General features: G+C 42.4%; 1 protein-coding gene across 1 annotated transcript; it reads right to left on the bottom strand.

The window, feature by feature from the left end:
* Window positions 1–1,193: 1,193 nt before the first annotated feature.
* On the bottom strand, window positions 1,194–15,811 carry gnsa (glucosamine (N-acetyl)-6-sulfatase a). Its single transcript, XM_048267642.1, has 14 exons — window positions 15,512–15,811; window positions 15,344–15,403; window positions 14,612–14,815; window positions 13,846–13,911; window positions 11,878–11,976; window positions 10,928–11,095; window positions 9,465–9,547; window positions 9,015–9,133; window positions 7,315–7,418; window positions 5,306–5,407; window positions 4,683–4,793; window positions 4,257–4,367; window positions 3,907–4,067; window positions 1,194–3,306 (listed from the first exon to the last, which is right to left on the bottom strand). The coding sequence occupies exons 1-14, from the start codon at window positions 15,668–15,670 to the stop codon at window positions 3,231–3,233; spliced, it is 1,623 nt and encodes a 540-aa protein (XP_048123599.1). The 5' UTR covers window positions 15,671–15,811; the 3' UTR covers window positions 1,194–3,230.
* Between the last annotated feature and the right edge of the window lie 290 nt (window positions 15,812–16,101).

The following is a 16,101-nucleotide window of genomic DNA, read 5'->3' as shown; positions in this document are numbered from 1 at the left end:
TCATAGTTGCACATTAGCAGTTGATGCATCTGTTGCTCCTTTCAGTATGACCACCGCAGCAGTGCACACACAGTGTCATATCATTAGCCAGAGTGATGATATTAGTTTTTGTTTGATGTTGTGACATGCAGGCACACACACACTACATACGCACAGGCGAACACACACACACACACCATAATCTAGAGGTACAGCACAGCAATGCGTAATATGACCGGCGCATAGATTGCATCTTCAGTGGACATAACAGTAGACAAAAGCTATATTTATGGCACTTTTGGAACACCATACTGCATAATGCCAGTAAAGTGTACTTGAACAATGCATGTGGATACAGATGTGCATCTGGGATTTGCCAAAGTGTACTTTGTCTGTTTTTGGAGACTTGTCTTAGTGAAGCAGTGTACACAAGTTTGTACAGACACACTCACACAAACACAGCCACCACAAACAGCTAGAAATCTAGACTTATGGCTTCTACACACAGTTGTGTTCCGTCAACGCATGCCAGTGGGTGTTCCCGACGGTAGCTATGCAAATGACTTGAAGTATAACCGTAATTTGATTGGTTGGTGCCGTCCGTCGATTGGCTTGATTGGCCGGTGCCGTCTGTCGGTGCAGCAACAGCTGAACTTGTCAACGCGAGCGACGGGAGAAACGCAACGCAACGGACCCACAATTCAGGTCGGCAACGGATGACGTAAGCCCATGTAAAGTGAATGGGATGCGTCTCCAGCACTGCAACGCATGCAGCTGTGTGTAGAGGCCGTTACAGTGTCTAATATGCCGGCTACATAGACGCAGAAGTATACATGTGCAGTGCAGAATACAGATGTGCATTTGAGTGTGGTTGTGCAGTGCTGCCACCGCTGACTTAAAGGCACCTAATCCTAAACCTAACCTTAACCTTAACCCATAGGCAGCGCTGCCTTGAAGACAACATTGGGGGCATAAAATACCAAGAAACGGTTGTGCACACAAATGCAATACCATGCTGCAGTCATTATGTACTGCCATGTGATACATCTGCTTTAAATGCAAAGTAATTACTATAATTTATTTAAATACTCTAATTAATGAAATAAAGCAGACATTAAATTATTACGGTATGCTCAATCTCCAGATTTGAGATGGGTTAATGTGATTGGATGATCAAAACAGGCCAAGTCCAAGAACAAGCACTGATCTCTTAGTAATTTTCACATTGCTTTATTGATCAATCACACAAGCCAACAAATGTACTTATTTACTGTATTGTACTGACTGTAACAAAAAAAACATTATTGTTGATAGGAGGAAAAAAATCTCTACAGTGCAAAATAACATCTGTAAATCCTAAACAGATTGGAAAAGTGCGTTAGTGACTTCAACTAGGTCACCTCAATGTTTTTGTGTTTGTGGACCATTTTCTGTAGGAGTAAGGTGGACTTCAACAGCTCCACCCTTAACACGTTTATGATTTTGGTGCATAAAATGAAATCCCGATCTCGGTACTTCATATAAAAAGGCACCAGGTTATCGGCATATACGGTGTCCAGTCGTGAAGAGGTCAAGCCCTACTAGTTTATAGTGAATGCTAAGGAGCAAACAGCGTTAAGTCCGAATCTCATTTCTATTGTGAAGTATTCCAATCCATAATGCATTAAAATTCCCTTCTCGTTAGAAAGCTTGGGTTGGTTGTGTGTGAGACTATGGAAGTGTGTTTTTTTTTCCTTCTTTTAACCGAGGAATTTTTAGAATTTTCAAACAAACCATGTATCCCATGCGAGTCCCTCATAATAAAATAAGCTTGTTTAATTTTTAGGCAGAAATCGCCCTCAGCTTTGTATTTCTATTCACATTTAGCAATGATCATCATTCATTTGGCATGTCACAGTCCCAAATTTATGAAATGGTGACCCTTTAAAAACCTACAATAGTCTGATCTCCCCCCTTTGGCTCATAGACAACTGAAAAGGGCCTGTAATCACAGGCCGTTATGGAGACCACGACAGTCGTGAGAAATGATAGTGGACCAAAACAAAAACATGTCTGTGCCCGACCCCCCCGTCTCCGTTATTTTACATAGTGTTACAGTTCTGATTCAGCTGGAGTAGTCCAGTCACCCTGTCCTACCTTCGAGCGGTGCAGGTCAGATTGTTATATTGATACCGTCAGTTTCATCAGGTGCAGCCTTGCCATGCGAGTGGTTAAATGTCTGTCCTCCTGCCTCCATTTACCATTTCCTGTGCCTGTGTGTGTATGTGTATGTGTGCGTGTGTGCATGTGCATGCGTGTGTGTGCGTGCGTGTGTATGTGTGTCTGAAACGTCAACTGACATTTGAGAAAGTACAGTTGAGTTGGAGTGGCTGGAGCTAACGGTACCTTTGGCCTTAATCAGACAAAAAAAAAAAAAAAAAAAAAAGAAGATATTTTAGTTAACTCGTCAAAATGCACACCTCTAATGTCTACATGTAAGGCCTACAAATACGTAGAAAACAGACTGACAAGTCAATAAAAACTAAATACTGTATGTGGTTTTTGGAGAGGCTGCCATGTAATATCTGTTACCACTCGATCCTATTTGGACACAAGCGTACATTTAGACAACAACAAAAACTCTAAAGACACCCCTAAATTAACAAATACACTTCAACACGCAGTATTGAACCAGAAAGACTCGGTACATGGTCAGAAGTGAACACATGACCCCAAAACAAAGGTTATAATCCTCGAGTTTGATCTGAAGTGAATACCTGCTATGACAGACGGCAGTGTCCCTCGGCGTGAAGATGACCAGCGTCATTAGGGCTGTCACACACACACTTAGAGTACACACACATGTGCATACATCCTTCCACACACACTAATAGTACACACACACACACACACACACCCACACACATACACACACACACATGCTAAAGGCAACGCTGTTTTCATAAAAAGTGGCTCCAGTGATAACAGGTCCAGCCCTCAGACAACATCCTCACCCTGTGTGGAGATTTGACCTCTGACCCCCGCAGAAAAGAAGGGATGAGAGGAGGAGAGATGGAACAATGACATTTTGGGAATGAGAGATAGAGAGGATGGGGGAGGGGGAATTATTGGAGTTGGGGTGGGGGGTGGTGTTGAGGTGCAAGGCAACAACAGAAGGGAAGGTGAGACGTGCCTCTGCTTTCATCTTCCTCTCCTCCTCCTCTTCGTCCCTCTTCATCCCTCGTTTTCCCTTGTTTCCCCTTCAGTCGGTCTTACTTGAGCGTCTGGCGGAGTTTTCTCAAGTGGGGACTGTGGTTGCTGAACATCAGCCTTGGGTCAAACTTGTACCTGCAGGAAGGGGAAGGATATGAATGGTAGGTTGTTTTCACATTTAACCATTTAACTGGACTGTACCCGAGTGCGATTACTCCCCCCCCGGGCCCTGATGCAGTTGGTCTCTGATCACATTACATTTTTGTTTGTGCACCCAGGTCCGCTTCTTTTTACCAATATCGCTTGGCAAAGTCGCAAAAACGGCAGTTTATTTCCTGGTTTTGGAACAGATAGCATTCGAACTACACTGGAGTTCTAACGAACCATACCCCAGACCACTTGTTTTCTAGCAGACCTGGGTCCCCACCAGGGTTTGGTAGACTGTGTTCACATGTGTGTGGCATGGTGTGTGTGGCATGGTATCTTTGTGTGTGTGTGTGTAATGTGGTGTGATGTTTGCGTCTTTCCATGGTTGCATGTGTGTGTATGACTGCCTGTATGTGTGACTAACCGGGAGTCATAGACTCCTGGTGTTATGCAGGACTGAACACCACGGAACAGCATCATGAGCCGGTGTATGGGGCAGGCAGGAGGGTGTGTGAGTGTGTGAGTGTGTGTGAGTGTGTGTGTGTGTGTGAGTGTGTGTGTGTGTGTGTGAGTGTGAGTGTGACTGACCTTGAGTCATAGACTCCCGGTGTTCTGCATGACTGGGCGGCACACGACTGCAGCATCATGAGCCGGTGGTTCATCTTCTCCAGGACCTCCTGCTGGATGCTCTTAGCAATGTTGCTCAGCTGGAACGGGTCCGCCGTCAGATTATACACCTCCACAAATACCTACGGCATGGACAGGGTAGTACAGTCAGATTATACACCTCGACAGGGTAGTAGTCAGATTGGGGGGGGTTGAGTTAGGGGTAATAACTTCGGCATAACATTTTTGAAGAGGCACTTGGACATTGACATGTTAAGTGGATGCTCAGATATCATGAGGGTACCGTCATAGGCCGGACAACACGTCTTTACCTCATTGTCATCAAATTCACAGTACTGGAGGTTGGCTGTAGGGGACACTGTGCGAACACAGGCATAGGTGTTATTATAGGAGTCTTCACACACACAGTCTGGGAAACACTCCTGCGGACACACACATACATTGAAAATGAAATATGAGACATCATTTTCACACTGCCAACACTGCCACACATACTGTGCATAGGACACAAGAAGATAATACATATCAGTAAGAAATTAAAAACTTTTTAATGCAAAAACTAACTCCTCCAATTATTCCCATCAAACTTCTATCAGTAAGTAACTAAATAACAGAAACAGCAGATGTGTTGGTTGTGTGAGTGAGTGAGTAAAAGTGTGTGGAGTGCATGCGTCTTTAAGGAGAGTGAGTGTGTGAGTGAGAGCGAGCAGTGTGTGTGTAAGGAGTGTGTGTCTCACCGAGACTCCAGGGCCGAGCAGGGGGCAGGCGGGGTCAGTCACGTTACTGCCCTCCCCCTCGTACTCCACCAGCACGTCTGTCCGCCAACTGCTGCTGTTCGCCTGACCACTCTAGAGAGGGAGAGAGGGGGAGAGAGAGAGAGAGAGAGAGACAAAGAGAGAGAGAGAGACAAAGAGAGAGAGAGAGAGAGAGAGAGAGAGAGAGAGAGAGAGAGTGGGGGGGGGAGAGATGGAGAGAGAGGGGGGTGGAGGGGGAGAGACAGAGGGGGGAGAGAGAGATAAAGAGTAAGACAGAGAGAAAAAAACAGAAAAGGAAAGAAAGAAAGAAAGAAAGAAAGAAAGAAAGAAACATGGAAGAAGAGAGAGACAGAGCGAGACAGACAGAAGACACACACACACACACACAGTAAATCATTCAGTGCCCAACTAGCACTAACACACTCTCTCTCACGCACATAAATTCCCACAAGCTAATCATTTTATGTAAGTCATCACATGTCTGAATCCATGACAAAAGTCATTACTTTCAATGTCCATCATGATTTATATGTTAGGAAAACTGGTTTGGATGCTGGGAATTAATTGTAAAATGCCTGTTGTGTTGTGTTGTCCTGACAACTTACCAAAACAGACAAGAAGGACATGCCATCCATTTGGGTCTTGTTGTAGTCGATCCCAGCCATGTCTAGGATGGTGGGGCCCAAGTCAACATTGGCCACCAACATCTGGGGTGGGACCACAGAGACAAACACCACCATGATAAGACAACAACACATTACATTTATGTAGCACTTTTCTCCCAAAGTGCTTTACAGTGAAGGGGGAACCTCATTAAAAACAACAAACAATTGGTGGGATCCCACACAGTCGTTGTTTGCAGGGCTGGGCAAAATTACATCAAAATGTATTTTAAAATAAAATATCCTAATCAATCAACTAATGTATCAAAATAAAATACTGTATTTTTGCACAGTAACTCACTCTTGAAATGCGTGCATGATGGGTGCATGAAATCACTTTGCAAACCATATCTATCTATGTAATCTACTCCTTCATCAGTACACTGACTCTGTTGATTAAATAGACAGTGTTTGAGAGCCACAGCTTTTCTCTGCCTACGGGACATGCCATAAATCTGCAAACAGTCGACAGATCAAATAAGCCGACCTGCCTGTTACATCTCAGCCTAAATACTGTATCAGATAGATAGGTACTCAAAAAAGTCACAACTGAACTTGTCAAATGGTACAAACAACCCACCGAACCTACTAAGAACCACAGAATATGGGCATAAAGCAACCCAATGCAGTTCTATTACCATAAAATAACAGCTTCAAGCTTATGGTACACTGACATATACTGTAATAGGGAGAATAAAGTCTCTGACATTGTCAGTGTATGCCAAGAATGTTTGGTATTACACAGTGTAAGACTGTTGCTCTAATCATGACCTTTTTTAGTTGTTTTTTCCACTAACAGGGTACTAGACTAAATGGTGTTATATTGACGCCAAGGGGCATCCATATGAATTTTTCATTGTGTTGATTTAGGCAGGGATCACATTGGAAATAACAAAGTGGCAGTGGTAAGCGTAATGCAAGGCTCAGACCATAATAAGTTCTCTCTTGTTCCTAAGTAACACAAACGGTCTGCCTAAACTGACAATTGTTGAACCAAGTTCAACGCTCAGCTTGTTTAACACTGCATAATAATTTTTCTAGGGAACCATAAAAAACAATAGGAACTCTGCCGCTTGCCATTGGTCGATGTGATCCCCGTCTTAGGCGAGCAATGTTGCAGGGCAACCACATAAGCGGTTCCATTTGTTCCGATTGGATGATCATGTTAATTTGCCTACTGAAGTTCTCAAGAAACATAAGTCGGTCAAAGGGAACGTGCCAGGACAACAATAGTCTGGAACATTGCCCAGCAATACAGTATTGCTTACAAAGATGCCTTGTGCATCATCAGCCTAGGAGGACACACACACTTTCCAGTCAAAGTTGTTCCAAAATTGCAAAAACAGGCAAACGTGTGAATGAGCTAGTAACCATGTGGTTGAATGATATACGGATACAAGGAGGTTTCTTTGTCACATAAATATAAATACTAACATAAAGCATGTAGGGAAATTTGTGTTTAGCTTTTTCTGTGCGAGTGTGAAGAAAGAAAGATCAAGAAACATTTTTAATAGAGAGGGTTGGTGTGAGAGTGTATTGTGTGTATTCTGATCACAGCAAGTCTGGGCAAATTCAGCACCAGTGAAAGGCTGCATTCACTGATTTGCACTTTTATGACATAATCACATCACAAAAAGTTTTGGTTTTACCAAAAATGATTTGGCAGTATTTTTAAACTACAAACATACACACCTATTAAGTATTTTGATATAAAATATGCAGCTATTTTCTTCAACCAATTACAAAACACTATTTTGTATTTGAAATACATGCATAATAAATACTGCCCATCCCTATATGTTTGTTTGTTTGTTTGATTGATTGTTCAGCTGTTTGTTATGACATTGATTGCTTCTCACTGAGCTTGTTTGGTTAAGCTTTTTGTGTATTTTTGTGCAAGTGAGTATGATTGCTCTGATATTGTGAAGGTTAGCATGATGGCTGTCTCTTACCGGAGTTGTCTGGTTGGGCTTGATGTTTGGTCCCCGCACCAGCAGGGGCACTCGAATGTCAAACTCGTACAGCTGCCGCTTGTCCATGGGCAGAGAGAACTGGCCTGATGGAGGAGAAGAAGAGGAGGACATGAGACAGACTAGTAAACTCAGAAGGGCTAAAAAAGATGACGTTTTTGTAAACTAAACCCCTGTAGTAAATGTCAATGTAAATCAGGTTTATAGGCCAAGTATACTTGTGTATACAAGGAATTTGGTCTCTGAAAGAACCCCACCCCCCAAAATAAATATTCGGATATACACTATTCAGGCGAATGACATATTTTGATTCGAAATGCTGAAAAGCACCAAGATCGCAGGTGTGATGAGAGAAGGCTGCTGTGCAAAGCCTTGATGAATTGGATTTCACTTTGAAACCAGATCCAAATGCTAACGGGCAATGATACAACTACTCGCGCCACAGCCCACACCCCCTGAAAGAGGACTTCAAGCTAAACGTAATACATTCAGAACTTGTTGCTGTATTGATACAGCAGCATCTCTATCGACACATTCATCAACAAAGGGTACGTCACAATATAGATATACAGTAACAGAGCACAGCTCTAATAAATTATAGACACTGGCTTAAGTGAGGATAGGCAATATCCAGTGGTCGTGCGAATCAGAGTAAAAAACAAAGAACATTACATAAAAATATATAAACTGCCCCAGAATATGCCTTCTTTTGAAAGCCCTTTTCCATTGCCATTTCAGGAACGGCATGCTCTTTCACACTTGTGACCATTACAAACCCACTGATGACGAGGAGAGGGACTGACTTAAACTTCCTTTCTTGTGTGCGACTGTTATGGAAATAGTTCACTCCAAATGGGAACTCAATATACATTAGAACATCTACTCATCCTCATCCCATCTGGATCACATATATGGTTTATATTCTTGTGGAAACTTAAACAAGTTAGACAGCAGAGAGTCTCATTTTAGATGTTAGCTTTTTCCTATATACAATAGGCCATGTTGTGCTGCATTGGCAAACTACACCTAGGCCATTCCTGCACAGGATTGAGTGGATATGTTTGGCTGATCTACACCAAAAATGTTGAGTATTTCATTGTCAGTGAGGTCATGTATGCACAGCACGGTCAAGGTCAAGGTGAACTGTATTATCCCACAGGGGAAAATTCATGTGGTCCTGTTCATGGTGATTAACTGATTAATGTTTAAGATGCTCTCAAGAAATAGTATTAAAAACATGCTCCTTGCTTTCCTGTATCTAGTAAAATGAGATAGCCTTATTCCCTATTTAAAACTTAATGACACAAACATAGGTTATATTCAGGCTGCAGGCAAGTGATCATAACGAATGTGTGTGCCCAGATATCACCAGCCTAGCTGCATGGGTTACAGCAACAATATTGCTTCTTAGGTAAATCACATCGCTGTGTCAAATTGCGAGTGACGCGAAAGCAGAGCGTCCAAATGACAATGGATCTATAGAAACCCCATTGGAATTGCATTTCAAATCACCTCTAATGTGGTTTGGATCAAATTAGCAACAAACCCTGACTTTGTGGGTTACTTTTCTGTCCAGACTTAGACTTTCATCTCTAAGTCAATTTTGATATGTAGGGGATGTATTTAGCCAGGCAGACCGAACAAGGCCGTGGACCAGACCTGAGGATTTCACGGCGGCTCACCTGTGTGGTAGCCGTTGTCGGAGGTGAAGAAGATGTAGGTATTATCCAACTCTCCCCGCGCCTCTAGCCGCTTCACCAGCTTCTCCACCAAGTCATCCACTGATAACAGAGTGCGCCACCTAGGGAACACCACAAGAACTGCATGTCAAAAAAAACCCCAGCTCTAACCAACTTAATTACCACTGACAGTGCTCAAAATGACATTCAAACATGTGAATGACCGGTTAATTTAATGAGGTAAAGTTGATTTCATGGCCACACAATCACACTGACATTAAACAAACGGCTACAGACAGAACAAAATGAAAGTTTGTCCCTACACAGTGTGTCTGACTTTGGGCTTTTCCTGACTGTGTGTGTGTGTGTGTGTGTGTGTGTGTGTGTGTGTAGGAGAGTCCAATCTCTCACACACACACACACGGTTAGACAAAACCTGGGGTGCTACGGTACCTTTTCCGGAAGGCATTATCCAGGAACTCCACTGAAGAGTTGGACATGGGGGTTTTGGCTTGCCTGATGAGCCAGTGCTTGTCCTACAGGAAGTGAAGAACAATGAATATAAATAAGTGTCACCAGTCACAAGCGTCATTACAAAGAGTAGAAAGAATAAAGAAGGGTAAATATTTGGGAGTGTAAACAATAATCAACAATAAACTTTCAGGAATGCCTTGAAAAGAAAAGACACCGGGGGCGCAGAAAAGACGGAGAAGAATAAATATGTAGGAATACAAAACAATAACGTCTGGGAATGATGGAATACATAAACTGTTGGAACATATCAGTTGGTTCCCCTAGCTGAGAAAATGACAAAGTAACTGATATGGGAAACCTTCATGTTGATAAATAAAAAAAAGAATGCACACCCTCAGAGGTGCTGGCAAGGGAAAATAAACTAAGAAAAACTTGGTCGCCGCACACTCCATCTCTTTTTCCTTTTATTTTAATCCCTTCATGTTGATACATTTTTACTAATCAACCCCCTGAGGAGGAAGTGAAATAAAATCTGTGCAAATCTTCATGGATTCTCTCCACATCCTCTTAATGTTGCAATAACTCCATTGCCAGTTTAATCACTGTTTCCCCCCCAGATCAGACACTTTTATCACCAGTGAGGCTGCCAGGCAGAGCCTGCACTCAGGACAACAATGATGGCACACAACCAAACGTCTGAAGGAGACATGCTGGCTCTAATGTGAAGAGTGAAGTTGGCATACGAGAATAGAAAGGGTTCCTGTTTTTCACCAGGGACAAATTCCAAAGAAAAAGATCACAAAAAATATTTAGGATTTTGTAGTTTCTGTTTCCAGTCAAGTTTAGTCACCTTCCTACGCGCAAACTAAAGAGAATTAAATAGGTTCAGTTCAGATTGGTTTTATTTCTGCACTACCCTTTACAAGATCTAATGTTATGCCTCTTTGTATGTAGACATTTCTAAAATTCTATAGTGTGCGTTTCCTGGACTGTTCCCATAGCATCTATTAAATCTCAGACATTCCACAGGTGCCAATAATACAAGCTCTTAGATGTATCTGTGTTTAAAAAGTTTTGGTCCCATCTCTGCCTATAGACTTTTTCAAATGCATAAAAAAAACATGTGCATTCCTAGGGCATTTGCGGTGTCACAGAAAACAACAATATGCTAATGATAACTTGCATCTGAAAAAAAAAAAAAAAAAAGTTTTAAAATCAACATTTTGTAGAGCATTATGATGAAGTCCGATTAATTTTCAGTATCTGCATTGTTTGTTTTTTTCAACCAGAAACCCTTCAGAAACAGACTGAGAGGGTCTATAAATCCATTTTTAATAACATAAGATTTAGGGTTAAAAGGTTCTTCTATTGCGATACAGTCCTCTACACAGACAACGCTGACATATTCCTCCACAGTCCAGAGATCACATGCTTTTCCCTACCTTGCCGTGGACATTGAAGTTGGGGTCCCGTGGCGCTTTGGCGTTGGGGAAGGTGCTCTCGTATTGGGGAGCCGCTGTCCATGGCGAGTGGGGGGCAGGGGTGGACACCATCATGAAGAAGGGCCGGTAGTTCGACTTGTACTGCAGGAAGTCTAACGACATGTTGGCCTGAGGGGACAGAGAGAGGGATGGGAGTGCCATGATTCTATTTTGTCATATTGAACAATCCAGGACATAAGTCCACCCTCTGAATATATAATACAATATTCACACTACCTGCGAATATAATATCAACACCTACTGTACTCTTTTATGCGTCTTGCTTTTTCTGACTATTTTTACATTGTAGAACAAAACTAGACGTCTAACTTAATATGGTCGAGAGTGTGAGAAATACTGTAATCATAGCAAAAGTTCCTAAAATATAAAGACCCATTGTAACTATGAACAATCTAATGTACTTGGACAAGCTTACTAAGTGCAGAGCAAAGAACATATCTTTCCTTTATAAAGCATTCAGATTGTTCATGTTAACCATGTTTACACTGCAATGTTAACATACATTTTGGCTAAACCTTGCTGGGTGCCATGTAACGGCATCATGAGAGGGTGTGGAAGTAAAGACATACTAGAGCCTACTCAACATGCTAATTAAAAAAAATACCTCTAGGAGAACACGCCGTCTAGGACTTAATCATTAACAAAACACTGCTGTGTTAGTTGCCTGGGGGGTATTCCAAGTACGTGGTTTAGTGACAAACCTGGGTAAGTTAACTGGTAAACCTCCTACAACAAGAGCCCCATGACATTGTTTTGTTAGGAAAATGAAGCCATACAGCTCTTTTATTAGGTTTACCACTTACTCTGGGTTAACCTACCAGAGTTTGTCACTAAACCGTGTACTTTGAAATTCGTTAGCATGCTGCTTTGTACTGTTTTGTTGCTCTTACCAGCACGTCTGTCAGGTAGTCCTGGCTGTAGTTCTGTCCATGTTTCTGCGCTTTTCCATTCACAGACAGGGTGTAGTTGTAGTACTTAGAGTTTCTTTCCTGTGGGCAAGCGTTCTGTGTGTTAATTATTTGAAGTATACTGCTGGGTCATATTGTTAACAGAGCTTGTGAGGCAACAAGCGAGGCAACCTAAAATGCAGTGAGCATAGTTCTGACACGAACACATAGGGCCATCATTTGATGGATGGGCAAAGTGTAAAGTCTTAAAAGGTTGTATCAGCGATTGCGGGGTAACGTCACTTCTGTTGATGTTCAAAAAAAACCAGAGCGCTAACTCGCTATTCCCTCCCCCTCCTTCCCTTGCAAATGAAACTCTCCTAAACACTCATCTCGTCGGTTATTGGTTGGAACACTTTATTTTGCCTTTGAGTGGTTGTCAACACTTGGTAGCAATTGTTTTTGTGTACAGATCTCGGAGCCTAGGCTGCCTAGAGAGACGCGTTTTTGACGGCCTGCTTATGGGGCAGGCAGCTAGCGGATCGTTAGGAAAGATTAGATGAAAGTGATAATATATGTTTGGGCCTTTTGTGGGCCTGAAATCGCTGATACAACCTTTAAGACTGACTAAAGCTAATTTGATAACTAGGACAAATCAATTTGCTAATCTAACACCATGGGCAAGAAGACATTGAAGCACAAACATGGATGCGTAAGTATAATGGTCCTACATGCCACACAATAGATATAGTTTATGCACGAGGACTTTGGCTTGTTGATACTTGTATATTGATTGTTTACCATATAGTGAATGTACTTCTGTAGTTTATTACACACAGTTTTGAAGTGTTTGTCAGACCAATTATAAGCGCTGTCGTTCTTAGGTTCTGCCTCACAGTCTGTGGCACCTGTTTCAGGAAGCCTAAAGCCTCAGCCTGGTCAGCGTTTCCATAGATGCAGTTAGCTATTTTGGGTATGGAGGCCATTTCACATGGCCAAAACTCAGCATGCCTCCTTGAGTTCCCATGACAACCAATCACCCCCCACCACCACCAGGCCAAAGCTCATGTTCATGTTTTTTTTTTTCAAATCACTTCACGTCAGTTCTCCCACACACAGAAAAGGAGTGGGTGGCTGGCTAACCAGTGATCACTGGTACTCCAGAGCTAATTTACGGTCTGGTTTGGGACAGGGGTTATTTGCAGAGCGAAGAGAGACAGAGAGAGATTAAGTGGCTTATCATGTTTTCCGGGCCAAATAAATCAATGGGAGTCCACTTCCCCTGCTCTTACTCGTGATCCAGTCAGGGTCCCAGCGACTAGTGCACACAGCCCCCCCCACGTGCCAAAACCTACAAATATGCAGTCAAAGCAGAGCTACAGCCGAGCAGGGCAGATACTGTAGCTGCAATGACATTGATAAGCAGATTAGTTAATCTGTTGCAGCCTTTACAACACACACACTCCCCTTCTAGTTGTAATACAGGCAGTTTTATCAGTCATCTGTCCTTGACAGAATTACTTGTTGATATAGGTCTACCTGCCAAGTTAGTAAACAACAGCTTACCCGGTCTCTCAGACAAATTCAGGCAGTGGATATAATTACAGTGGCTTAAACATGAAGACTGAAGAAATACACCCCATAATATGCTGAGCTGACTAAAAGTGGTCACAGACCGTACACACCCTGAGGGGTATTCTACGAAGTGAGGTTCCAGGCTTACCCAGGTTCGGTAACTTCAGGAGTTACCACTGATCTCAAAACAATGTCACTTCAGAAGCAATATATGTTTAAGTAATTTAGCAGACTTAAATAATACATGCAGTAATTAAAGTGTTCTTTTTGAGCTCAGCGGTTACTCCCAAAGTTACGGAGGTAAACCAGTACCCTTGCTTCATAGCACACCACTCTGGTCTAGCTCAGGTCGGAAGTAAGTGCTTGAGGTATGGTTGGTTACTGTGGACTTCTTACCAGGGCAAACCAGTAGTCCCAACCTGGAGGCACATGTTCCACACCCCCTGCGTTTGGGTTCCCATACTGAGGGAGGGATGGGGAGAGAGAGAGAGAGAGAGAGAGAGAGAGAGAGAGAGAGAGAGAGAGAGAGAGAGAGAGAGAGAGAGAGAGAGAGAGAGAGAGAGAGAGAGGAGAGAGGAGAGAGGAGAGAGAGGAGAGGAGAGAGAGAGAGGAGACAGACAGATAAATAGTAAACATTAGTGAAATGAAAATAAGTCAGCAGAATGTAATGAGAGGAAGGGAAGGTTGAGTTATGCCTGCAGAAATTCTTCAGCAATACAATGTGAATGCAATGTGAAAACAGATCTGCTATATGAACACGGAGTTCAGAAAATTCCTGTGGCTAAAAGACAAACAGCTATAGTCATTCAGGCAAATACCTCTGGTCATTTAGAAGTGAATGAGTTAAGAAATGTACCCAGGGTTTCTGAGACATATCTCTCAAAACCCTGATACGCAGCAGCTGTGAGGCAAAAAAGCAACATAGCTGGGGAGGGAAAAAGGCCAACACCTACTAAAGGAACAGAATACATAAAGTGTACATCCAAATGTAGCTAGATTTAGTCTCAACTTAATAAGGCCTGTGTGGAGAAATAAAGACTACCTCTCGGGAATCTTTAAGGAATACTCCACGAGGGAGAGTTGGGTTGGCGCAGGCCCCGAGAGAAAGACAAACAGCACACCCACAGGTCAAAAGTGTGCTCCTTCAGAAGTGCACTCCTACCTCGTTGAGATATTTGCCAGCGAAGAAGGTCTGGTAGTAGCTCTTCTGCAGCAGGGCGGGGAAGGTCCCTGGCTCCTGGCTCTTCTGCCAGGCTTGACTGCTGCAGTTGCCCTCCAAGGTGTTGTTGATTACATGGTGGTTGTGGGGGTACTTTCCCGTCAGGATGCTGGCACGACTCGGACAGCACAGCGGACTAGCAACAAACTGGGAGGGAGGGAGAGAGAGAGAGAGAGAGAGAGAGATGCACGGTAGTGTGTTTATCTCAAATGCAGCTAAATATGAGCAATACATATAACTTGAACAATTAAATGTAATGCTGAACAAAATAAGACAGTATGAATGTTGTTAAGTAATTGTAAAGTGAAGCAAAGGGAGGTGTGTTTATATTCCACAAACACTTGATAAATGCCACAAACAAAGCTTGGATGATTGTGCATGATGCTGAATTAACCCATGAGCAGCACTAGTGATTTGTGTGAAGTGACTTGAAGCCGCCAACTTCAGAGGAATTAAAGTGGTAACAAGTGTGTGTAAACACAGTTTACTGTAACATTTTGTAAAAACAAAAACAGTGTACAATACAAAAAATACTGCATAATATATTGCATAAGATCCATATTTCAATCATAGTCAACAACATTGCAATGGTAGTGTACTGTACAGAAAGGCCTATTTCAATTCCAATTCAATTAAAAAAATCAATGTGAATAGTAAAAATAGTTTTAAACTCACCGCATTGGTAAAAGTGATTCCAGAATCACCTATTAACTTTCTTGTCTTGTTAAGTGGAACCTGCAAAGAGGGTGCAGACGTTTTTGTGGCGTAGTTTATTCGCACGAGTCACAAATCAGTCTAATTTAACACAACAAAGATAAACTAATTCAAACCCTTTTAACTTACCATGCCACCCATATCAGCGTCTAAATCATCTGTTAATATCAAAACAATGTTGGGTTTCCTGTACATTGTGACCACAACAGGCAGGCTATTTAAGAACAAAGTGACGCAGATAAGGCTAAAATGTAATAACTTCCGCAGATGTAATCGAATCGAGGCCATTTCTGCGGCGTAAATAAAAACAGACGCGCCTAAGTGATATATTGGCTCTTCAAAGGTCAATAGAAGCGTGAAATGTTGTTGAGAAAATTCCGCCTCACGAAGAACCCTACACAGTCCCTTCTCGTCTAACTGTGCAAAACACTTCCCTTTTCCTAGTCATGTGCTGTCTACGGACGGAAATCCAGGTCAGGTGACGAGACCGGCTGCGCGCTCACAACGTTTGGGATGATGTCACTATTACTCAGGACTTTTTGTTATACCTTGGTGTTTTGCAGATGAAAAAAGTAAACATTGTATGTTTAAACCGGCTGTTAATACAGCATTAGTTGTATTGCAATATATGTTTAATTATTACAATAACACAAAATTAAACCATCCCATTTATCTCACTCTCCTATTCATAAGGAAAGTATGGATGGGTGCATAATTCA

Source organism: Alosa alosa, chromosome 17 (genome assembly GCF_017589495.1).
Source record: "Alosa alosa isolate M-15738 ecotype Scorff River chromosome 17, AALO_Geno_1.1, whole genome shotgun sequence".
Lineage (NCBI taxonomy): Eukaryota > Metazoa > Chordata > Actinopteri > Clupeiformes > Clupeidae > Alosa > Alosa alosa.
Note: the sequence above shows the minus strand (reverse complement) of the source record. Positions and strands in the feature narration are given on the sequence as shown.